This window comes from Corvus brachyrhynchos, unplaced genomic scaffold (genome assembly GCF_000691975.1).
Source record: "Corvus brachyrhynchos isolate BGI_N302 unplaced genomic scaffold, ASM69197v1 scaffold106, whole genome shotgun sequence".
In the NCBI taxonomy this organism is placed as follows: domain Eukaryota; kingdom Metazoa; phylum Chordata; class Aves; order Passeriformes; family Corvidae; genus Corvus; species Corvus brachyrhynchos.
In genome coordinates this window covers 4371610-4397830 of record NW_008238834.1, presented here as the reverse complement: position 1 = coordinate 4397830, position 26221 = coordinate 4371610, and the positions used below count along the sequence as shown (strand labels likewise).

The window sequence follows — 26221 nt, the reverse complement described above, 5'->3', positions numbered from 1 at the left end:
GTGCTCTCCAAAGCTTCCGCAGGTTTACACGATCTAATAGTGTAACAACAGCTGTGCAAGCAGACCTGGATTTCCATGAGAACTTTGAAATAATTGACCCTCAAGAGGACAATACATGTTCTGGACAAATATCAAGACAGTTCTCCCGAGATGCAAGCACCTCTACTGTTAGCATACAAGGGTCAGGAAACCATTACCATGCATGTGCAGTGGATGATGACTTTGAGACAGATTTTGATCCATCAATTTTACCTCCTCCTGACCCATGGATTGACTCTATTACTGAAGATCCTCTAGAAGCTGTTCAAAGGTCAGTGTGCCCACGAGACGGCCACTGGTTTCTGAAGCTACTTCAGGCAGAGAGAGACCGTATGGAGGGTTGGTGCCAACAGATGGAGAGAGAAGAACGTGAAAACAACTTACCTGAGGACAGTAAGTAACCACACACAGTAATATTGCAACTGCAAAGACAGATTTAATATAGGTCAAATTCACTCCAGTGAATTCTATATTGTGCTCTTTCTTACCTAGCTAATGAAGATACAGTCATGATTCTCAAAAGGACTGTATGTGTATGTATATAATAATCCTTATTAAAGCTGGCAGGGAATGCAAATGCTCGGCACTTCTGAAACTCCAGTGGTATTAGCTTTTGGGATTGCATAGTTCAACGGATAATTAGGAGAGTGTGGTTAGGGATCTTGTAGTATTAATGTTTCTTAACTCTTCTACTTGAAATCACTTCTCATAACCTTTGAATATAGTTTTACAGATTGTAGTTCCTTTTAATTAAATTAATATTTCAGTTGCCTTTTCAGATGGTGATTGGCATAAGAGTATTTAGATGTTTCTCCCTACTGAAAGAGATTTCAGTTATGCTTCCAAGTTGTCCTCTCTCTCTCTCTTGCCCTCTCCAGCTTCCCTACATCTCCCTTGCAGTTCTCATTTGTCTCTGATTGTCCCAATAAAACAAGCTCTTCATATTGTGTGATAAAAGACCACACACATGCAAACTACATCTCAGTTGTCACCATTGTCAGCAATATTAACCCACCTGTAAGGTAATGGGACTGTCTAATAAACCTTCATTACTCAGAAGGGTTGAGGGTTGAGTTGCTCACATCTTATCCGTTCACTCTAATTAGGGCAGAAGGGCTGAACATGTGTTTCCTGGTCCAGAATTTTTTCTCCCAGTAAAAATTGAAGGGTTTTTTCCATTTATTTCTCTTACAAGGAACAGTACTATTGCTAGCTGTCAGCTTTTAGACAGAGGTAAATCTGTGAGCTTGCGAGCATGATCCTTGCTAATGAAGCTGTTTCAAATTTTAGAAGGGAGCTTCTGGGAAACACTAAGGAGCAGCTGCATATATAGAATTCAGTTTTTTACAATATAGGCACACCTATTTTCCTGGATATACAAGTAATATTTTTCCAATCCCCAAATTAGTCTCTACCAAAGCAAGGACTTCAGCTTCAGAATTGCTTCTTAAAAATTTCTAACCCTTCCTCTCAAGAAGAGAGGTGTTTGAATTATTTTGAAATGTAAAGGTTTTGATTCATGAAAGGAAAGAAATTAGCACTGGAAAAAAAAATCCTTAGAAATGCGTAAGCTGTTTCTGCTGGAACTTTCCATTCAACCTAGTGAATGAAGAGGTATGATCTAGGTAGTCAGTTAGACACAATTGCAAGCAACTGGAAATTGATTTTTAATGGCAGGTATAAGATAACCTGAATTTTAAGATATGTAAAGGTTTTATATTTCTACAAAATTTATGTTATATATAGGCTAACAGTTTCTTCTGAAGAAAAAATATAGGAGTTTTGATGTTAAAAGCAGGTCCAGATTGCTCAAATTCTAGAATTTTTGAATCTTTTTTTTCCCCTCACACCATCAATGCATTCAAAAGTCTCTTTGAACCTGTATCCGAATAAAAGGGTTTATGTTGTTTCTGTAGTACGAAGAAATACATAAACCTCATAAACTATGAGATTTTAGATTGAAAAAGAAGTGTGAGCACATAACAAATAGGAAACACACAACTTTTATAAGTCAAAGCCACAAAACCCAATTGCTTTCTCTTTGTCATAACAGCTTGGACTGGTCATAAGGAAAACATATTCTATGATGAGGGTGGTGAGGCACTGGAACGATGGTGCCCAGGGAAGTTGTGGATGTGCCATGCCAGGAAAGGGTTCAAGGCCATGTTGGATGGAGCTTTGAGCAACCTGGTCTGGTGGAAGATATCCTTGCCCATGGCAGTGGAGCTGAAACTAGATGATTTTTAAAGGTCCTCTCTAACCCAAACTCTTCTGTCATTCTATGAACTGATAATACTGGAAAAACCTATTAATATTTTATTTGTGCACCAAGGTAGTTGGTGCACAAATAAAGTAGTAGGTAAAGAACATGAAGTGAATTTTACGAGGCTGATAGATGCAGAAACTGTGTATCTACATAGAATTTTCTCTCAATGTCTTGGTGTCTTTGATATGAGGCAGTTTTAAAGGGCTCTATGAGCTATCAGGTGGAGGAGTCAGTTATGGGGAAGGTAAAGGAATGGTTAGGTTGGCTATTCCCAATGCCTCCTTACAGCACATATGGCATCTATCCTGGCACTTCTTGTGATCACTGGAAATGGCAGGAGGAAAAGGGTCACCTGGGTCTGGTAGCCGCTGTTGCAGTACTTATTCCAGTGTGACGCTGTCAGCTGCTCTGGCACGTGTCAGATGCCTCCCACAGAGGCTGCGCAGGGCTTTCTGCTGCAGCTCAGCACGTCCCACTCTACCTGGTGCCAAGGAAAAGCATATGGCCGGGGCTGCTCTGCCCGCTCAGCAGTGCCAGAAACAAAAGCCTGGTTGTTACAAACCCTGCCCCGAAAAACGTCTTTTTCATACATCTATAAACTTTAAAGAGAGAGAGGAAAGGAGGAGAAGAGGTGTGTTTGCTTTGCTTTCCCTAATGAAATATAACCAGAGCAGGGAATGCACCCTTTGTTTCCAACCTGACATCCCCAGCATGTGTTTGGCCAGATAACAAAATAACGAGAACGTGTGATGAGCGAGGTTTTCTCGATGCCATGGCAGCTGACAGAGGGCTCATCCCCCCGGCGCTCCACGTAAAACGATCCGCGCTTCCCTCAGACAATGCGGCCCTTGTGCGGAACAGCTGTCTCGGGGAGACGGCTCGCTGCTGTTTGACAGTAGCTTGTATGTTACATAGATACGTTGGGTATTATCTAGCTGGGAATGAATCTACCAGATGGGATTGAATGTTTCTAGCTGGGAAATGGAGTCTGCTGCTCTGTATAAAAACAAGCTGTGGTTCAGCGGCTGCACGATGAAATGCCAATATAGAGAGAAATGTGGCTTCCCTTCCGCCATGAATTATTTATTGTATAGTATATTCTGGTTTTAGCTGAAATCATTTTCTGATAAAGCCGCAACATGTGTGACAGGCAGATGAACACCACTCACACTTTAAGCTAACATACTTGATATGATTTCAGTGTATTTTGCAGTTACAGGGAGGTTGGCTACAAACTCTAGGCCTCTCATAAAAAAAAAAAGATGTTACACATCTGAGGCTAAACACCTTGTGAGAATTGATTGACACTTTGGATCAGGCCTCAAGTGAAATCAACAGTTGACTTTTTCTGTTTTTTCCTCAACCATCTGCTTACTCCTCCTACCTCTCCCCTGCAAAATTTCAAATAGGCAGGGCCTCACTACAGTTGTTGGTTGATGACCTCACTACAGTTGTTGTTTTGGCTCAGGCCTCTGTTGTCACCATTTACACACAAAATCCACAGCATCAGACCTGGCTCCCTGCACATCTCTGACCACTTTTTTCCCCAGCAGCGGTGGGCACAGGAACATAATCCTATGGCCTTGGCCTGTCTTTAGAGGTTTGGGGTTTTTTTTGCTGTTGTTTGTATTTCACATGGAGCACTGACCTTCTTGGAAGAACCACAAATCTTCATTTTGCCTCCCCCTGCGCCCCCTCCAGAAGTTTCTCTTTCACATGGGGTTGTACTGGGGCTTTGGTGTAAAGATAACTATCGGAAACAAACAGCAGGCCTGATTCACCACAAGTCAGGTGTAATGTGGGTTTAGTGGCGAGACAAGCCAGGCCAATCAAGTAAAAACTAAAAACAGAAAACCAAGGCTCTTACAAGATATGTCATTTTAACTCTTGAGTGTATATGGGCTAATCTGTGAATAAAGCCTCTGGGCTAGTCTGTAAATAAAGGTTGACCTCAAATCTGCAGGAACCTTACTGCTTAGGACCAGAGTCTTTGCAAATTCATCCAGTTCTGGCAAATTATGCAATGCTTACACACTCTCTGCTATTTTGGTTTGTTTCAATTGTTTCAAAAGAAAACATGAGTAAAGGCTAGACACGAGAGAAGAAAATTAAGGAAAAGGTACATTTTTCATAATAGCTGTGCATGGCAAAAGAAAAAGAGTTCAGTCTCAGCCATGAGCAAGGAAAACCATTTGCCATTCCTCTGAGAGGCTTCTCCAGGCAATCCTGATCTTTGCCGTTCTGAGGAGTGAGCCAGCCTCATCCTGCAGTGGGCTGGAGAAGCCGTGCAGAGGGATGGTCACCAGCCTGACTATGTGGCCGAGTCCTGCTGGAATTCCCCCGGCTACATGCCTCTGGCCGTATGCCCAACTCATCCTTTTCTTGTTCTGGTTTTCTTTTCTCCCCAGAAGGGACTTCTCCATACACGAGGGTTTCTCAAAGGAAAGCGATTAAGGAAATCCCTACCAGTGCCCAGAGGCTATCTAGGCAAAAAGTGAAATCCACAAGCAAGGAAACGATCTAGTTAGGGAAAAAAACATTAAATGTGCTAATAAAATCCAAGTAAGTCAGACAACACATGGAAACTGCTTTAATCCAAATGAACAGCATTTGCTCATGCAGACAGCCCTATTAATTTCAATAAGATCGCTCCTGTGAGTATATATTACTCAAAGCAAGGATTGCTCCTTCCCTAGTTTGTTCCATTTGGCTGTTTTCTCCTTAACAGCTGAGCTTAAGACCTGAGCAGTAGCTTTAACTTTGAATTTCCTGGCTTTTGTCATGCTTGGTGTTATTTAAATGTAGGTCTGTCAACAGGAATAGGCTAAAATGCTGGTCCATCCTGGCTTGGAAATGGATTGTGACAGCTCTGTGGCAGGATTGCTTCATATGCATAGTGCCCAGCCAACATCTGCAACGCAAATGTCGGGCTGTGTCCCTGTAATTTCAGCCATTGTTCCTGCCACTTGCTCCTGGGGCAATGAGCAAGTCTCTGGTATTCTGTTCCCTAGCTTGGGCCCTGACTATCAACCAGGTGTTTTCACATTAAGGGCATTTGATAGTCACAGTCCTAAAGTGCCTCCTTTGTCACTTGTTAGACCCTGGGGCCTGTCAAAGTTGAAATGCAAATACATCAGTTGGGGTTTTAAGGCCAAATAATGCTGCCCCTTCTCAAAACCCCCAGGCTTCTACATGATTACTTTTCACATCACTTCAGGTGGGTTCTGTTCTTTTCTTATATTTTGTTATCCTTGTTAAACACACAGTCACCTTCCCAGATAGAGCAGATGACAACTATTTTTTTGCTTGTGTTCACAATTCTTTTATTTTGTTGTTTTCCTGTTTCTTTTCTGATGAAAACGTGGAAGGGGGAGATACACAGAGCTCTACAATTTCAAAACAGGTCCTATGCAATTTTTAGAAACAAGAGAAGCAAGAACTTACTGCTTAAACAGCACATAGTCCAAGTCTATTTTCAAGAATGTTTTAAAAGAAGAACATGTTGGGACATTAGAGACACAAGGATATTCACAGAAATGTGTCCTAGAATAATATTCTGTGACTCCTAGTTAAGAACAGTAATAGTGAGGAAGCATCCCACAGTAGCTGAATAACATCAAAATAGCTATACTGAAGCAGTTCTTCAAGAATAGACATAATTGTCTATCTCTTAAAAAATGTTACAGGAGAGAACTGGATTTAGAAGGAAGGGAGGTCAAAGCAAGAAGGGAGAGAAAAAAAAAAAGAAAAATTCAAACTATAAAAACAAAACACTGCAGTACACACACTTCTCCCTCTGGGGAAGGGGTGACAGCAAAGCACATGATGGATGTTAATAATGTTGCTTAATGCGTTACTGGAAGGCATTCAGATCCAACAGTGCTGACTGTGCTGTATAGCCCTGTATGGAACAGAAAGTAGACATGAGTAACATTATACAGGTGTTTAAATCCATTATGATTGCATCTCGATGGGCCGGGATTTTTTGTTGCTTGGTTTTATATGTTTTCTTTGTATCCTATTAGCTGAACACATCAATTTAAATGTTTATGTGTTTTTCCTCCTGTACCCCATGTCCCTTGCTGTTAAAGATTTTTCTGATTCTTTTCTGATGTGTTTTGAGTAATCATCTTTGCAATTCCCTTTATTTCCTTGGTATTAGGCTTCAAACCTTGCAGGCTTTTCTTCTAAGAAAGTCTGTTGGTCTATTTTTGCCTTTGGTTTTTCACTACACCTTGGCCTTTCTGTTGGGCACCAGAGATTTTGACTGAGTAAGCAAAATGAGCACTTTGCCTTGAAACTCTAAAAGCAACGTGGGTTTGGAAACAAAACTTAGGCTATTGATAAGGCTTTGTGCCTTCTGGAGAGATTCCTTTCAGGTTTTTGCATGCTTTGTTTTTTGTCCGTTTTTCCCCCCTAACTTCCGTGACAGAGTTGGTTGTTGACGAGTTGCACATTAACAGACCCCTTGCTTTTGAGGGGCGAGGAATCAGTGACACTTGACTAGATACAGCCGCAGCTACAGCAGAAGTGGCAACAATAGAGAACAGCATCAGCATGCATCCCGCAGTCAGCTGGGATGATGGTTTTTAGGCAAATAGCCAGTCACTAGGCAGCCAAGGACAAGGACTTCCTTTTCCCTCTGCTGAGATCTCTGAATATTAAGCTCTTCTTCCCCAGAAGAAAGGGGCACATTCCCATCCATCACCAACAAGTTGTATTTACATTTCTTCATTCTTGGGATGTGATTTCCAATTTATTTTGTGCATATTTCCAAGAAAAGCCCACCTCATCTCTTTTGGGTTTTTTTATCCCAAGAAGTCGAGACTGTTTTTTCTCCGCTTCTCAAGTCTTGGGAAGTGTCAGAGTGGCCGAGCTCCAGATGAGGCAGCTGTTCCCAAATATACTCAGTGGGAAGAGTTTTCATAACAATGGGAACCACATGAAAGCTCTCGGAGTAGCTCCTCCTACTATTGAAAAGTCCTTTCAGTTGAGTGGTTTGCATATTGGGTTGCATAAACGGCTAGACACACCAAGGGGTCCATTTTCAGCACTGTGCGCATAGAATTAGACACGCAAGCCTTGCTAACAATAATGAGAGTTGTGTGCAAAACTCCCTGCGCAATATGCTGAAAATATTCTGCTTAGTGAATCTTCCAGCTCACGGCTATTTCCTGGCAGTGCTGAGCTGAGTTCTGGGAACAAAATGAAGGTCTGGACTCTGTGTGTGTTCACAGAGCTCTCTCCTATAGGTTCTGAAAAAATGTGAAAAGCTTCTCTCTTCCCTCCCCCTTTTTTTCCCCCCCTTTGTATGTCTGAAGTATAAATGAACTCCACATCCCACTTTTCCTTCAACAGCCTTAAGAAGTGAGCTTTAAGGCTGCTTGAGGAAAAGCCATTTGCCTTGATGGAGGAGAACACAGATTTCACGTTACTGTGGGTCGAGTTTCAGTTTATCATGAGTATTTGTGCCAATCTGCTTAGCGTGTGGCTACTCAATCCCTTGGAGAGGCCTTTCTCTTACCAAGCACTGAATGGTGGCATTCTGGTAGCCAGCACTGCAGCCAGTCACTGGACTGATGAAGTGCTAAAAATCTTGTTACATGTATTTATGTATGTATGGTTTTGGTTGTTTGTTTTTTTTTCATTGTGGTAAGTCAAAATAACTAGCAGTATTTTCCCAGAGGAGCTCTGTTAACGCTGTCTTAGCTCTTATACAAAAAGCGCTCAAGGGATGGTGCAGAAGATGGCAGCTTAGGAGTAGTATGTCTTCCAGGCTCTGCCAGCAATTCAGTCACCTTGAGCAGTCCACTTCATCTGCTTGTTTTTCCTGTTCCTCCTTCACCTTTCTCATACATCCAGGCAGTAAATTTGTCACAGAAAAGTTGCTGTGTCTGTTTGAGGGCTGGAACAATACAAATATCTCTGAGTAGAAGTGATAGTGACAACTGTGACACAGTGCCTGCCATTCATGTTTTTCATTAAGGAAGTGGTAATATTTAAAAATTAGATTAAATTAATTTTTAATCACTTGTTAACCAGAGAATTGGGGATAGTAAGTTGCTTCAGCTGAGAGGGAAAATCAATGAAGGAGCCAGATAAATCTGTGATGCCACGCCGGTTTTTTAAAGGCAGTTTTGGTTTTTTTCCTGAGCATTGAAAGTGTCAAACAAATCGGTAGCTGCTTTCTTGCTCACAGCATCAATTCTTTCACTCAGCAGTTCCTAAATTCACACTCTCTTTTCTGGATTCACTGTCTTCCTGCCAGCTGAGGCTATGTCTGCCTTTCCGCTGTGTTTCTGCATTCTTGCTTCTTTTTTCACACGCCCAGAGGCACACACATACACACGTGTACATACACATGTACAGGTGCACACACACAGTCTCCCCCTGGACCAGAACTCAGCAAAGCCCCAGGGAGTCCCTGAATGCACCAGTCTATGCCTTGGGTTTGGGCAGTGTATTGCCAACTACCCCTGGCAGCAGTAAAATCCCAGCGTCTGAGTGAGGTTGAATGCAACCAAAACAGTATGAGCTCCTGCTTTATTCAGAGGCATTTACTACGGGCTGTCTTCTGGTTCACTGCAGCCCTTCACAGCATTCGGTCAGTCCAAAGGGGCAGTAAGTACCCAGCTGTCTGTACAAAGGAGTCCTCAGACAGAGCAGGAGCTGTGCTAGGACTCTTCAACACCTCCCTCCAAGTCACCAGCAAGGAGGAGAGGCCGGGGTGTGATTGCTGCCTGAAGTACTCCCAGGCATTTGAATTCAAAGGCAGAAGCAGCCTTGGATTGTGTTCATGGAAAGTATTCAGAGGGTCCAAAAGAGATTAATTGGCATGCACTAAAACAATCATCCCCTTTCTGAGGCTCTGATCGAGCAACACCCAGCTACACCTGACAATAAGGCCTGAGTTGCTAAGTGAGGTGGAGAAGCAAACAGGGTTTGAGAGCTGCATGTCCTTGTGCAGGGAGCTGGGTTTTCATTCAAAGCCTGAGCCTGGGTCATAGTGATATGAGTGGTGACATCTCTGGTGAGCTTTCTATACAGCATGCAAAAGCTTTTGGTTAGCCATATTTACACTGTCATTACAACCGGTTACAACTGGTCTCACTGGAGGAATGAGAGTAAGATGCAGCATTTTTTTACATATTTTTGCCTAGTGGAGATCTGACCTTAGGTTTATCAGCACTTCTCTTTTTGTGACTGAAAGATAACATACCTTTTGAAAGCCAGAGCTGACTGCAACACAGCTTTCTCCTCTCTTTTTATAGGCTTTTAGTTGCCTGCAGCTAAGAAAGATTGTGACTTACTCTTCTTTTTCTCTCAGTTCTAGGGAAAATTCGAACTGCAGTGGGCAGTGCCCAGCTTCTCATGGCCCAGAAATTTTACCAGTTCAGAGAACTTTGTGAAGAAAACCTGGTATGTAATTTTTCTGATAGATACTACTGTGTGCCTTTTACTAACCCTGTGAATAATCCTACATAAACTAAACTGATTTTCTGACCAACACAGCAGCTTTCCCAGTAAAGGCCTTGATATAAATTTGGGAGTAACTCAAACTTGTCAGAGTCATCATGAGTTTCACAATAGCTTGAGATTCTTAAAATAAAGGCAAAAAGCTTTGGGTGAACTATCAGGAGGCTCTGCTACTGACCCCAGAGGAGCAAGGGTCTGTCCCTTGACCCTCGAGTTCATGGGTACACAGATGGGTACAGCATCTTAAGGTCTTTGAGGGTAGACCAGAAATCTCCTGAGTTGGGCTTTCCCATGTGTTCCTGGGAAACAAGCCCCAGACTAAAATCTGCCTCAGTGGACAAATGCAACAGAAATTGGCTCTGTATTCATAAGACTTCCAATTCATAACATAAAAATTGAAAAAGCCTTCTGACTGCACATCTTTGCAAGTAACAGCCTACAACTGGGCAACCTGCTAGTGTCAAGTACTGAAAAACTAGGAATCGAAGTGTAATCTCTGGTCTCCTTATGATTCTAAAAATATATACTTTATTGTTTTCAATAATTGCACCTTTCATGGTATAATCATCCTATCAAAATCTGTTGTCAGTGTGACTGTGAAAAGCGCAAATAGAAATTTTATGAGGCAAGCAACTGAGTCTTTTGGGTTTATTGCTTCTGAAGAGGAAGAAAACTAAAGGCAAAGTAAAACTTGAGCCACGTAAAACATCATGCAAGGTGCTACTAGTAATTTATTTATTTATTAACAACAAAATTAATAACAGTTTATCAGTGTAGTCTGACAAGGCCATGGCACACACGACACCTTGCTGACTGGTGTAGACTCCTCAGCATTTATGAAAAGCACGGTTGAAGTGAGTGTATGCAACATGTCATTTTAATTAAAGAGTTTCAGCTGGGAACCAGCTGATAGAGACACATCCTGTAGAAAGCCTTCCCTCATGCTAACCTTGCCAGTGGAGCAGGGACAGTTTCGTGTACGCCCACTGCATGCAAAAAGCATTCAGAGCCGTGGTGTACTGAAGGGACAGAAGGAAGGACAGGATTTCTTGGGTCACCAGCCTCCGGCCCAAGCTGTGCTGAAGATGCTGACTGTCCAGATGTGCTCTTCTGAGCAATGCTCTTGGGCTGATGAGTTTGCACACACAAAGCAATGCTCCCCACCTGTGTCCCAGTTTCATTCTCCCAAAAAATCTACATGTAAAAATGGGTTTACTGTGCTTCTGCATGTAGTCTTCTGAGCTTTTCACCCTGCACAGGTTATTCTTGACAAACAAACAAAAAAAAGAAGAATTTGGCCTGAGGTGTATAAGAGACAATTTTACTTGAAATGGTGTATTTTTGTAAACCTTACATTCTCAGAGTGTAGAAAAAGTGTTCACACATTGGTATATCACTATTTGCACATGCAGGAAATGTAAATTTGCACAGATATCACTTTTTTACAAGCATGAGCATGGGGGGAATCCTTCCTCATGAGAGTGAAGAGGAGGCTGGCAATTCATTTCAGTGCAGATAGGATTGCCACCAGTTGTGCCCAGGAGCATCCCTAGGCAGCTCCTGCCACAGGGGCCCTTTACCCTTAGTCTGCCAGGGGTACCTGCTGCCTTTGGTGAGTGGGGGTTTGCAGGGCACAGCAGCTCAACACCGAGCCAGACTCCTCGAAATAAAACCCACCAGTAAGTAATGCTTTGCTTTGCTCCTCTCTCTGGGTCTTATCCATCACTTGGATCTGCTCAAACTGCTTTGCTAGCGAGATTCATAACCATTTGCACAAATGCTTTACATTAAGAAGTACTAAAGCCAACATGTTTTTTTCTTCTGTTGCACAGAATCCTAATGCACATCCACGGCCGACCTCCCAGGATTTAGCAGGGTTTTGGGATATGCTGCAGTTGTCCATAGAAAATATTAGTATGAAATTTGATGAACTTCATCAGTTAAAGGCCAATAATTGGAAACAGATGGATCCTCATGACAAGAAGGTAGAACACTGTAGATTTTGTATGCTTCATTTAAAACCCTGCACAAATACTGGACCGATTAAATAGGCCTCTGTGTTACAGCGCTGACGTTAAAAATGTGAAATGAAGCTCATATCAAATTAATTTCATTGTAATAACAATGTTTACATAATAATCATCTGGGATATTATCTGTAATATGTTTCAGGCATATTTTTAAACCAAATCTGTCTTTGTGAATCGGATAATGGGAATGTGGTACTTTGTTAAGCTTTACATTTAATCATATTAGACGATCAATCGTTGGAAGGAACTGCCTTATATATTGATTCTTAAAATTAAATAAATCACATTTACGGTTCATATTATTGCATACAGCAAGAGTTCTAGGTTGTGTTACTGAAAAAACTAGGGAAGCACTGTAACCATCGCTGACTTTGATAGCCAGATTACAAACAGCAATATCAAAAATATGCCTTCCAAAATCTTACATGAAGGAATTACATTTTTTTGTCCATTTGTTTGGGTTTTTTTTAGGGGGGGGGCTTTTTTTAAATGGGTGATTTCACAAACACATTCACTTTGCTGGTAGTGTTGTTTACCCGAGGTAACATAAAAATCATCTGGAGCTTTGGTCTTTTTTTTTCCTTTTTTTTTTTTTTTTTTTTTTTTTTTTTTTTTTTTTTTTTTTTGGTAAATGTAGTCTTCTTCTGTCACCTTAAAAAGCTACCGCATCTCCAAGTGTGAGTCACATTTCACTTGACATTCTCATTTGGCACCATCATCTTTTTTTTTTCTCCTCACTATCCACCTCAAGACAAACAGCACTTGGGTGAGCCAAAATACACAAATGTCTCAGAAAATCCTTAGAACACAGACCCATTCCTAGAGGAATCAACGGTCTAATGTCACGCTCCTATAGGTATGTAATTTGGTGGCTGAATTTCTGCTGTGACTGGTCTGATAGCAATGAATACAGCCAACAGGTAGGGTCACCAGAAGGAGGGGGAGCATGACTTACAGGTACAGCGGCTCAGACAGGAGTCCTGGCTACCCCAACTTATGGTCAGCTGGCTGCCGATGACCAAAGTGGTGTTTTCTTTTGGACAAATAACCATAATAATATCAAACCCCGTTAATCTTGCAGCAGGAAGCTTGTACAGGCAGTGCTGGTAGCACTATTCCTCCTCCTCCAATCAAGACTAAATACTCATTCCTGACTTAGGAGTGCCATGTTCACACCATTTGTGCACACCTAGTGTGTTTTGTAGGGGAATGAATGGGAATGTGTTTTCCTAGCCCAAGGTACTGAAGGCAAGTCATTTTCTTATCTTCTTTTTTTTTCCAGTATCTATCAGAAAAGGAAGTTTAAAATGCCAAACATGCATGCACAGAAATGCTGGTATATGGTCTTTCATTAGCTTTTACAGTAAAGTGGGTAGGCTGAGTGTTTGCAATTGCAGCAGTAAGAAATGAGAGCTTTCCTTAAAAAAAATGTGCCTTTTCTTTGCTTCTGAAAAACATTTCAAAGAGTTTCCAACAAAAAGAAGACTATAACGGTTTAAAGGAAGTTAAGTAGTGCTGAAGAAAGGGACCTACAGTAGGAAGGTAAAGATTTTAAAGAATTACACTGTGTTCTTGTTTCAACAGCATTTGTCTATGATTTTAGATGAAACAGATGATCTCTTTTCTTAAAAAGGATTAAAAAAAAAAAAGGAAGAAAAAACTTTCTGCGGAATTGATATTTGCCTTTGGCCTTTGCCACTGGGCCCTTTTTAAGCAGCATAGATTAATCCTTGGATGGAGAGAAAAAGCAAAGTATGAATAAGTGTAACTAAGCACCTTTATATTTTGAGCCATGGAAGCTGTTGTGAGCAGCATGAGAGAAAACGAAAGGGCAGAATGGGACCTTTGTAGTGTGATAAAATCCCTTCGCTCAGAGACCGTGTTCACAGTTGGAAGGGGATGTAACTTAAAAGACAATCTAATTAACTTGACAAAGTCTTTGTGGACGCCTGAAATTCAGTTCTGAATACACTTTTCTTTTGCGGGAGAGATCCCTCTCTGAGGGTTTTTTTTTGTTGGCTTTTTTTCTTTTTTTGTGTGTGTATGTGTGTGTACATGCACCAGGATATACATAAAAGTCCTCCTTGTTGGTCACATATCTGGAGCTAGCTGCCACCATGATGATTAATGCATGTTCTCTTAACTGTTTTTAAGTTTTTCCTACCAGATTTTCTATTTCTAGCTGAATGTAGCTTCATGCCTATTTAGCACGAGGCCAGAGTGTGTGAGCTTGGGCGGAGACACCCAGAGTGTGGGATTTTTGAGCAGACACTAAACTGCTACGAAATAGATACATAAATATATGGTGTTTTTTAAAAGCTACTTATTCTGATGCACCAGCTGCAGACAGCTAGTTCCCATCTGCATTTGGGAACGCCAAAGCCATGGCATCTCCGTGTTGCAGGAGCATCTAGCGCTATGCACGGATAGAAGAGGGTGGCCCAGGAGCTGGGGCTCTCCAGAGTTCCTCTGCTGAGAGCAGCGTTCCCTCCCGGCTACGCCAGTGGCAAGAGCTTGGTCTCTTTCCTAGTCCCTGGCACTAAGCAGGTAGCGGTGGGGGTCTCGGCCCTGGCAGCACCATCCCCGAGGAGAAGTAGCACGGCGGCCGCCCTCCCCTCCCCTTTGCCCTTGCCCTATGTTTATGAACCCTTGAGCACAAAAGCCAGTTGACTGAAGACAGAAAGGCAGATAAGAGCTAACAAACCTTAGGTAAAATGTGTGTTCTAACTACTGACATATCCTAGTTTTTCCCACCTTTCCCTGAGAAGCTGTATAATGCCATTAACCTTCTGCTTTGATCAGGAGAGAAGGGTCCCTCCTCCAGTGCCAAAGAAGCCATCGAAAGGTCAGGTGCCACTCATACGAGAACGCTCTCTGGAAAGCTCGCAGCGTCAAGAGGCCCGGAAACGGCTGATGGCTGCCAAGCGCGCTGCATCGGTCCGCCAGAACTCAGCTACCGAGAGCGCCGAAAGCATTGAGATATACATCCCCGAAGCCCAGACCAGGCTATGAAGGGATCCAACCAGGAGGACTCTCTCTGGCAAGACAAGCCTCATGTATAATCTGCCCCTCTAGGCTCCTGCTCAAGGTCACCACGAAGTATTTGTACCTCCTCCTCTCTCTCTCGCTCTCTCTACCCTCCTCTCCCCCTCCCCTCTCTCTGTACACAGCTGCCCCAATGCTCCCAGTGAACTCCACTGCCGTGGCGTAGTTGTCGGTCCTCCGAGAGATGTCCTCTAATCACCCTTGCTTTCTGAAGGTTCGCCCATGTCATCACGATGCTTTGTCACATGTACTGATGCTGCCACTTCGCCTCATGTAAACGAGTACGATCCTTTTTTCTTTTCTGTTTGAAACAAATAAATGCAGCGCTCAGACTTCCACACACCCATGCACCTGTACAGTAGATGCTCCATTTAACTTACTCATGATCTTTAGTTGACCTAAAGCTAGTCTGTTACCCAGTGTACAGCAATATCAAACTGTAGGGGACTTTGGTATTTTCAGTCATGCAGGGTGATCCTTTCGGACTCTGCCGTCTTCCTCACAAAAGATGAAAGGAGCTATGACTCGGATTCCCCTCTTTTTATTACTGTTTTTTTTAAAGCAGATGGCGCACTTTATTCTAAACCTCCGAATCACATCTTCACCTGAATTAAGGAGTCACACAAGGGCAGGGAGCTGGGGTGGGAGCGGGGAGGGGGGGAAGAAAAAAAACCCCACAGCTCTGGCAGCAGAAAAAGTGGAAGTATATCCCGCAGGTGAGATGGCGAGGGATATAAAAGATCCTGTGGAAAGATACCTGCACACTCACAGCTGCACAAACTGCCTCATTTTTATTTCATCAATCACTACTTAAACATTTCAATCAGCAGAAGATTGTAAATTCGATCTTCCAGGGAAATAATCTATTTTGAAAGGCAATAAAAGAGTAAAAAGGAAGGAGATAAGAAGCAATGACAGTTGAAGAGATAATATAAAAGAAGGATTTTCTTGTCCAAGTATTAAGAATTTTTAAAATTGTACTGTATTGTCAATTCCTCTTGTATTGTATTGTATGGATTATATTGGTTAAAAAAAAAAAAAAAAAAAAAAAAAGAAAAAAGCTTGTTTTTGTTGATGTCTTAATCTCGGTGGGACCATCCAATCTCATACGTCCACGCAGCCACACACGGACACCTGTAGGTGAATTACTGTACATGGAGCCTCTGATGCTTTTCCAGGCCAGGCTTGCTTTGCTCTATCCACAGCTGGTTGTATGCTACAGTTCAGACTGCTTATCACCAAACCTTCCATATTTAGGAGTAAATTTCTGATTCAGCCTCCTCTTAATAGTATAAAGTATTCACTTGAACAAGAACAATAGACTATTTTTCACAAGTTATGGGATCAATATGAACTTAATATTTTTCACGACAAGCCTTCCTACCCTGGCTTCTGCCATTGTTTTGCAATCACTAAAAATATGCATCCTAAGTAGCTCATTAAGAGTGGGCGGAAATGGCAGATAATAGGGCTGGAGAGGAGCCTGAGAGGTCAACTCCTGTGTGTCTGTCCCCTCCAGCCACCTCTGGCTGGGGTAGGATCTTGTCCTCCAGCTCCTCTGATGAGGAACAATGCCGACCACGCTGCTACTGGAATCTCTTGTGCCAACATTAGGAAAGCTATGTCAGGCATGTTGCTGAAAGCGAGTTGTGTGCGTGCGTGTGAGCGTGTGTGAGTGCGCACACGCGTGCCTAGCTGGCACATGCTGCTGCCAGCAGAATTAGCGTGAGCTGCTTTGGGTGACAGGGCTGCTTTGGGTGACAGGACTGGTGTGGGCAGAGGAGCGCTGTGCAGTCCCCAGCACGTGTGCAGTCCTGCAGCGACGTCTTCCAGACTCCTCTGCTGCTCCCTGCGTGCTCTTCACCCCATCTGCCAGGGCAGGGGGATGCAGGAGGGAAAGGCAGGCTGCTTTCTGCTCCCAGTGAGCACAGGCACAGGACAGCCCCACCATGGAGAGGCACGGGTGGCAGCCCTTGCTGCATGCCAGTGCTGGCTGGCTGTGCCCATGGCTGCTCAACCTGTATGGACAGTCCAAGCAGTGAAAAATCCCACTGCACATGTGGCGTAATTCTGCAGCTTGCACTTAAAAAGCGTTGAAAATCGTCATCGAGAAGTTAAGCTCTTGCTAAAACTCTTCATCGAGACCATGCCAGACAGCTTCTTTTCCTATGACATCATAGCCAGGTGCTAATTTAAGTTTATTCGAGAAAATAGGAGAGGTAATAGGTTCTGGCACCAAGTGTTTTCATGAGAGCATACTAAAACCACTAGAGAATTTGCTACCTCTCAAAGCCATCGATATCTGAGCTATGTCTTTATAAACAGGGCACAAATATTTACTGCTGTGGTTTACAAGAAAAGGGCTAATAATTTAATATATAAAAGACTTTTAACTAGAGTAATCAGAAATCCAGTGTAACTCTAGAGTGCTTGGTGTTACAGGAGCTTCAAAAGGTTTGACCCTCTAAGCGTTTGAATACCAGTGTATTTGCTAGTTTTGAAACACTGCATTTAACTTTTAGCAGCAACAAAACATCACCGTGTTTGCAGTATGTAATAGTGCCAACTGCCACTTTTGAGCATATATAGTCATAGGAAGTATTACTTATTTGGAACTCATTTGTACTGAAGTATTCAAAGCAGTACCTAGGTGAGAGTCCACATTCACAACTGTGTCTCAGACTTACTTAGTTTTGTGAACGTTTTATGAGAGATGAGTTAAGACTTTGGTTGACAAGTGGCTACAGAAATTTATATCCAGCAAGTTCCCCCCTAAAAAAGCAGAAAAGTGAAGACTATCTAGTCTTGTACATTACAACTTATTGTATTTGTATATCATAGAATATTTTTTGTATCTATTTTAAATGACTTTATTCTTAGCTGAATGCTTGTTAATTCATTTGGCACTGGAGAGGTTATTATAATGTTTGCCTAGTTTTTTAGCAAAATATTAAAAATACAGCCAATACCAGAAGATAGAAAATAAAGTAATTCTGCCCCTAGAATGCCACTAGTTAACCACTTGACTCATTTACCAATACTAATGCTAATATATCTGCTCCATCATCTGTTTTAGTATAATCTGTAACTATTTGTTTTTAGTCTAAACTGCCCAGTGTATGTTAAAAATGCCTATATTCTGTTTCACTTTGGGACTAAACTATTGTTGTTTTTTTTTTCTTGGGGGAAATTTTAGAAAAGGTTGGTTTTGTCTCCTGCTTCAAAAATCAAAAAAAAAAAAAAAAGAGGTATTTATTATATTTTTTGCAGATGTTTCCATAAAATTCTCATAATCTTTTTGTAAAGAAAGATGAAGAAATGGATTAAAGATTTTTAATATTTGAAAAGGTAAATAGAAATAATTTATTTGTAATATATTTGTTTATTTATTGGTGTTCCCTTAATGCTTTGATGTGCACTATCACTTTAATTTAAACTGTATCATTGTGAATTTATTGGGGTTTTTAGTTTTTTGTTCAGTTTGGTTTTTTTTTTTTTTTAAGGAAAATGGTCAAATGCATATTTTAAGTAGAATGTAAATCACTGGCCTACCTGCATTCCCAAATGTGATTTTAAAATGTTTTTGATTTGAAACAAAAGACACAAATTTGAAAGCCTTTAGACAGAGGAGAGTGTTTTTATGGCTTAACGATTTGGGTTTCCATAGGATTATCTATCTGGTTTGTGTGTGGACAGGAAAATGTAAATAGATGAATGTTTCCCATAATGTAAAAAGAGCAAATTAATAAAATAATTAATGCACTGCTTGTAAGAGCTGTGGGTTTTCAATGCAAATTCGTTCTTCCAGAACTGCCAAGGCATTTCATTTGATGTGGTCAAGGATAAAAGCACGACAAGCAGAATGTTTCTCTTAAGCTCTCATTGCTTAAGACCGGCCCTGCAAAGTCTCATCCGAAGCATCCTGCTGAGCACCCTGGAAGTGTTCATCTGCACAGAGTTGCTCACAGGCATAAAAGTTGCCATGATCAAGGCCTTGAGCCTTAGCAAAATCTTCAAAGGCACTTCTGCACGGAGCCCCGCCAAACCCCACTGAAGATGCCAGGAGTTACGCTGGGGACTTCAAAAGAAGTGGCAAGAAGACCCCAGCCTGATTGGTTTTCCCCTCTCTGCTTCCCTTTCATTTTCTACTTATGTCCCATGATGTCTGAATTTTGAGGGGCAAAAGAGATCCCTGGCAGGCATAGCTAACTTTCCCTTCACTGGAATCCTGCATCCAGATGGGGTTTTTTCCCACTGTGTGAAATAAAGACAGTCACCAAATCCCACAGAAACATGTCCTGGATGATGATGTTCATGGTTATACCGGTACTTGAACAGGTCCTGATTCACTTTGTAGTACCTAGTGTGCCAGTGCTGCACCATGTACTCTCTGCCCATGCTTAGACCCTCAGCACAGAAAGGCCAGAAAGATTTATGCTATAGATCCATGGGCACGGAAAATTCTTGGGAAAAATCCCAAGATGAAGGGATTTTTCTTCACATGCTGGAATTTATGTGCTTGTTAGTGACTGATAAATGGATGCAGCAGGGATGGGGTGGAAAAAATGCTTTATTACTTAAAAACCTTTCTGAGGTGTCTGGTACCTTTTTGTAATGAGGATAGCTCGGAGGGAGTAAAACAGCACGTATGTTTCTCACTGTTCTCCAGCAGAATTATGAAGTCCAAGGCATGGCGCAACCCCGCCTTTCATGCAGGTAAACTTTATCCCTATTTATACTCAATGTTTCCTTCCAGATCAAATCAGAAGCCTTCCCCAGAAGCATATCTTGTTGCCAGTTTGTTTGCCAATGTCTGTCTCTCCTGCAAGACCTTGTTTTTGCATCACGCAATAGGCAAATAATTCACTTCAGCCGTCAGTTTGGAGCATGCTCGCCTATCAAATCTGATGACTTTGAGCTGACATTTTTGATAGCAATTAATGATAAAAATATTGGCTGCTCTGCTGCTACTGGTATTTGTTTTTGAGGTCATAGGTTTATACATGATTTGGAGTGCAGAGAGCAAGTGAATTTCTCTTTTCCCATTATGCATCACGTTACAGGGTCGGGTCAGCCCCACTTAACCATGGTCCTGCACTGAGCAAACCTGAGACCAGCGCTCATAGCTGAAAGATACTCATCCCCTTTCCCTTTAGTCTGCTGCTATGCCAGTGACCTATAAAACATTGCTGTGCTGTCACAGTAAGTTTATACACAACATCATCCCTTCCCCGTGCTTTTGCACATGGGGAGGTTTTTACAGCCCCTCTTCTGCATGGCTGCTTGGCCACCGTTGTGGCAGAAGAAGGTAGCTGCTCTCACTTGATTCATCAGGATGCATTTGGATGCCAGCTGCAAAACATGACGTGACTGGCCCTTCCAGCCAGCAGCCAGGCTTTCCCACGCTTGGGTCCCATCGGTGGACAGCACCCTTCTCGTAGTGCGTGTGATTACAGCCGGTCCTCTATTGCTCCGTGACTCACATGCCCCACTCGCAGTGAGACAAAGGGGCAAGCAAAGGAACAGGGCTTCCTGGTAATTGTGTTTTTCATGGTTCTCTTCACTGATCCAGTAACAACATAATCATTGAAATTAGAGACAGAAAAGCTCTGCTGGGGCATTGTGTTAACACTCTGCCAGTTCCAGATTGCGATCTACTGAGCTGTGGCAGGTAAGTCATCACCTCCCCAGCTCCGCTCCACCCAGAGGGAAAAAAAACCACACACTAAAGAACTGGAAAAAAAAGAGCTATATTAAAAAACAAGCTGAGTTGTGACACTGCCTCCACCTATTATGGGCTACTCCTGGTGCAGAGGCCTTCATATCATATTGATTCTTCACTTAACTATCTGTGACAGGGTGACGAGCTTTTCCTCATTTTCAGCCAAGCAGAATGGAAACAGTTATGGATTTTGCCACCTCTGTTCAAAGAGAGGGAAATACTGAGGTGTTGCAGAGCCTCTGGAGAAGGCAACAACTGCACGGCCCCTGAGCTACATGGACGGTGACACTGCCATATTTCAAAGCTGTCAAAGGTTTTGGGAGAGGGATGGGCCTTGCCTTGAGTTAAAGAAAAGCAGTAGGACAGAGTGTGATGGATGTTTTATGGGTATCAAATATCTCACCAAGGTAAGATAAGTCACTGTGTAAACAACCATGTGCTGAGGCAAACACCTTAGTTTGGAGATGGTAACTAGGGTGCTGAGATGTTGAATAGCAAAAGATAACCCATTCCGATGTAACTAGCCTATTTCCCCAGTGGGAATGTCCAACCTATCACTTATCCCTGGCTTCAAACTAGAGAATTATCAAAGTCATGTCCCTAAAATGCTATATCTTACTTTCTCCTGTTGTACTGACTCTGGGTGCTCACAATTGCAATCTGGAATGGCTTTGTGAGTGTGTGTTCAGGACTGTGATCATCCCTGATTTTTTTTGTAGCACTGAAAATTTACTGCATTGCACCAGTTGGGCTATATTACTTGTTATCTTACAGCATGTTCTTTCTTTTTTTTTTTTTAATAAGTGGTTGTAATAATAACTCACTGTGCTCCAGCCCTTTTGTCAGTCTTCAGAAGAAAACTCCTATCACCTGAAAAAAAAAAAAAATACTGGAACTTCTTCATTTTGTAGATTGTTCTGGTAAATCTTGGCTAAGCTAGGCCTAAGGGGAAGGAAATTGAGATAACTGATGCACTTAAGCATGTGTCATTCCTCATCTCTCCAGTCAATAATTGACAACAAAAGGGGAAAAAAAAAATCATACGGGTCAGGCAGCTCACAGATGATGCACTAAAGCTGAGATGGCATTTTGCTATGCTGTGGGACAATCACACCTGTAGCAACAGCTGAAGGGGGAAATCCCTTCCCACCTTGGAGCAATGTTTCAGTAAACAGCTTTTAAATATGTGACATCCCTTCCTAGTGCATCAGTACCACCGTGACCACAATTCCACCATTTCCACAAACCCCAGAGGTAGCATCAGCCCCAGGGCAGTATCATGGTGCCAGCTGAGGGCAGGGAGATACAAGCCCCTGGGCGACAGCAGGCCTTGCACAGGGCAGGGCATTGCTATTGAAACAGTGGCAACTCTAGGGGAATGTGGTGTGGATTAAACACAACCCAAAAGTAATCCATATGGCTGCTGCTTCCATGAGGTAAGCAGTCACAGTGGGAAAGAAGAGTTTTAAAGGGTGACTTTTCTTTACATCTTGCTATCTACTGTTTTAATCCAGCATAAGAACCAGGCTTTGAATTTTAATGAAGTTACACAATTGCATTTGCAGTGTTGGGAAAGAAACCAGACTTCATCCCAGACTAATTGCCAGCTATAAAATTTAGTAGAGGCATACATAAAGACAAACCTGTAGCAACTTCAATGGAAACATGTCCATGTGTCAGTCTTCAAGTGAATCCAGAAGAGCTTTGCCTAAAACACACGAATTTTAAGTCGTGATCCTCTGCAAGAGGATCCTATGATCTTGCTCGCCGCTCTGATTCACCACATAGTAAATATTGCTGTTACTTAAAAAATGTAAAAACTGGTGACTTACATCGAAGAGGCTGTATGACTACACATAAAAGAACATCTCTGACAAACAGAGGGCATGTATCGATCTGAAAGACTCCATTAAGTACTCTTTTGTATTACTAACCTAATGCTTCAACTGACAAGAGGTTTCCTTTTGTTTACATCTTTCCTGGCAATAGCATCATGACAACTGCAGCCTGTCTGCAAGAATGTACACGGACCTGGGAACCCAGCCATACATTAGCAAACTGCAGTGTACTCCACGTGTTTCTCATCCTTTGCTTAACAACCCTGTGCTTGTAAAAAAAGCTGCTTGTGTGCTGTACTGCATTCATTGTGATGATTCATGTCTATCAGCATCTGCCAGTCAAGGCTGGGATTTCAGGTAGGAAGCAGCCCACCTCCTGTATTTTCTCTCTGAGAGAAAAATTTCTTTAGTGGAAGGTGGGAAATAAAACCAGGAAACCAAGCCAAAACAAAGAAAACCTGGTGAAGCATGCAGAGTTTGTCATTAAAGTATAATCCAAGCAGATTTTGTTTGTCAACAACAACAACAAAAAAAAAGGCCGACAGTTGCATAAGCCAAAATAACAATTCGGAAATGATTTTTAACTGGAACTGTTTTCATGTCGAGTAGCACGTGTGAGCTTAACGCTAATGGTTCGAGGCCGTCCCAAGTGTCGAGTGGTGTGATTGCAGGTGCTGTCACAGCATCCCTGCCACATGCATCAGCAGGACTTGCCACTGCCAGGGGCTGTCAGCTGCAGTGCTGGTGGCCAGGAGGCCTCCCCTGTGGCACATCCCTCACTCACACGGTACAAGGGCATTGTGCTCTAGGAGCCACGTGTTTTCTGCTTTACCTCACACTGACGCCAAATCCCACCAGAGCAGGTTGAATGGGTCTCCTTAAACACCAAAATTACACTCAAACACCAGTAATTACACTTGCCTGGGATGTAGGCTTATCTTTGAACTCACACAGCTTTTGTTAAATTATCTTACACCTCACCTCTCTCTCTGTCTCTCTGATTTTTCAATAGACAACATGAAACTCTGCTCTAGCACCTCAGGAGGCAGTGTATTTGCTCTGGACTTCCAACATTGTAACTGGGAGCAGAAGTTGGATCTGTTTTTTCTTCCTCTCTTAAAAGGTCAGGGAAACATGAAACCGCAAAAGGCTAATTCTTCTCTGTGTCACATTTCTGTGAGCCCAAAGGGCAACATAGCAGTGGTATTTTTAATGCCTTTTCTCCCCCCCGACTTTTCAATCCACAGTTCTTGGCACAACTGGTGACAGCTCACACAGTAACACACTTACTCTCTCATCGTTCCTTCTAAGTTGCTTCTGATGAATATTGGGAGCACCAGAAAGGGTCCCAACCACTGCAGTGCACGTGTGATAAGCAGGGGGAAGAGCTGGGGGTCATATCACAAGGCTTGGCCTCATCACAGGTTTTCTGGTTCTGGTGCATGGTCACAATCCACAGTATTCCGCACACACGCTTCGTTATCGTTAAACTGTAAATATTGCAAGAAGGTATTCAGCGTGATTTAATATTCCTATTAGTGCCTCCAAAGGCCCAACAAGAGAAGCTGCACTGTGCTGGGCTGAGCACGGTGTAAATATTGATGGTTTCTGTCTTGCAGTGTTTACAATCTAAGAAGGAGCCCTGCACCAGAGCTCCCTGCTACAGTTTTGTTATTTGTCTTCAGAAATTATTTGTCTGATTTAAAGCATCATAAATGAGCATGTCCTTTCTTTTGCCACTACTAGTAGAGCAATTTACTTTACTTTGCTGTGAAGGAAAAGTTCTAGACCTAAATATTTCATCATCCTAATCAAGAATTAGTCTTTTGATATAAACCCAGAATCCAATACCTTTTCTGCAGCTGTAACGTGCTACAATAAAATATGATCTCGCAGTTCCCAAACCCTTGCCAGGTAACAACGATTCAGCACAAGCAGGGCAAAGCATCACTTTGCTCCGCTGAACAGGGACATGCTCTCAGGTAAACTCACTCTAAGACCTGGTAATCGAAGAGGCTGCTCCCAATGCTGCCACACTGACAAGACACAGATATGTGGCAGTGGTTGTGGAGAAACCCACACCAGGAATCAGGTAAGTTAACATCACACATGTATATAGCAGGAGCAGACACTACAGGAATGGCTTTTGGCCCAAGGCCAAGCGCCTTGCTGAGGGTGCTGGTGTTTGGAAATGAAATGACAAGTTTCTACAGCTGCAAGAGTCAGCACTGACGCACAGCTTGCTGTACACTTACTCCAGCTGAGGATAAAACCTCTGCAAGGGAGTTGGGAGCTGTGCTATGCCTCAGAATACAGCTGGGCGCTGCTGCCATCCATCATGCAAGCATAACTTCTTCAGAGTTCAAAGGCAAAGTTGCAAAAGACTTGTTATTCCTCAGGGTGTTCTGGAGATTTATGTACCGTCATCTACCTGAGCAGTGGGAGATGTTTACCTGTCTCCTGTGTCAGCTGAGCTCAGGGAGCAGTAAGGTGATTACAACACTTGAATGCTCAGAAATGCTTTCTGGCTCCTCATATCTCCTCATCTGATCTCCAGGACACCTCACCACTGTTAAAAAGAAAACACCACCAAAGCACCACCCAGCTCCAAACCATCTGAGGTGCGGGCCCAGAAGCAGCTCTAGCACTCTCCTTTTCCCCTGCTAGTGCAGCCTGCAATTTCATGAATGATATTTGTTCTTCCCACAAGCCTTACCTCATCTGGAGTCAGGGGGAGGCTTAGAGTCAGGGGTTTCGCCAGAGGCAGGTTATACCTGCAAACAAGAGAGTGGACATGGAAGGACAGCCTCCCGCCGCCACCACCACCGCGGCAGTGCTCATCAGAGCACCTCAACCAGAGCCGGAGGCTGCGATTTAAGCGCTCGGCCTCTCCCTGCTGCCCGCACGGGGAAGCTCGTACCTTGTTATTGCTGCCCCACCGCCGCACGCCCAGCGCCCCGGGGCCGCCGCCAGCGCTTCCGTCCGCGCTGTGCAAACACCGCTGCGCCCTTTCTCCACACGGATAATAATAGTGCCGCCCTCATTTCCCGCTCCCGGGAGCGATGGTGTGGGCACCGAGCGGCAACTACAGATGGTGGCCCAAGGTCTGGTTAATGTTTCAGCGCTTTGAGCCCATCACAGGTTGCACTTTGAGCCGTACACAGCATGTTATTGGCGGTCCTGGTGTTTAAAGGGGTTTTTCTACCGACCGGTCGGGTGCCTGACACGAAAAATTTCATGTCTTGTCAAAGCACCTGATCTCCACCCACACTGGTAAAAAAACAATAAGCGTTCTGTCATCAGCATAACCTTGATTTCCACAGCCTTTTGGGGTTTTTGCACGTGAGAAGAGGCTGCGGCATCACCAAATGCCCTGTTAACAGCCAACGGGGCAAAGTTCTTGTTTCCTTTGTAGTGAAAAAGTTCAGGGCCGGATTTTGATTATCACAAGGAGTAGTAAAGTACATAGAGCAGAGATCGTGCATTGGGTAAGAATTATCACCGAAGTGAAAAAACCAAACAGAAACAGCAAAACAAACTCCTGCCCAGCTGAAGCAGCACTGCCCCACATTCTGACGTGCGCAGCCCCTGTACCTGTGCAGCATACACAGCCTATGGAAAAGGCTGGGCTGTGCTCTGGATGCGCCCCCTGCCCCGGCACAGCACAACACCACAGCACGGCTGCCAGGGGAGTCCTGCCAGGGCAGCTGGGCAGTGATGGGCTCATCCCACCCTTTTGATGAGTAAAGTAAAAAAGTAAATTTTGTAAAGTAGCAAAGTCCTGTGTCATACCACTTAGCTTACAC

The 26221-nt window shown here is 43.0% G+C and overlaps 1 protein-coding gene and 1 long non-coding RNA gene across 3 annotated transcripts in view; one reads left to right on the top strand and one right to left on the bottom strand.

The window, feature by feature from the left end:
- The window catches only part of DLGAP1 (DLG associated protein 1), a 136565-nt gene extending 117942 nt beyond the window's left edge, over positions 1-18623 (top strand). For both annotated transcript variants that reach the window (XM_017738276.1, XM_017738277.1), the window contains 4 exons: positions 14-432; positions 9633-9724; positions 11614-11766; positions 14613-18623. In XM_017738276.1, coding sequence (XP_017593765.1) covers positions 14-432; positions 9633-9724; positions 11614-11766; positions 14613-14822 — 874 coding nt within the window. In that variant the 3' untranslated portion in view covers positions 14823-18623. The remainder of the gene's footprint in view (positions 1-13; positions 433-9632; positions 9725-11613; positions 11767-14612) is intronic.
- LOC108447661 lies at positions 18078-26221 on the bottom strand. The gene is made up of 5 exons (XR_001863328.1): positions 25336-26221; positions 25132-25189; positions 23706-23905; positions 22221-22285; positions 18078-21447 (listed from the first exon to the last, which is right to left on the bottom strand). It is a non-coding gene; the product is annotated as an uncharacterized LOC108447661 (long non-coding RNA).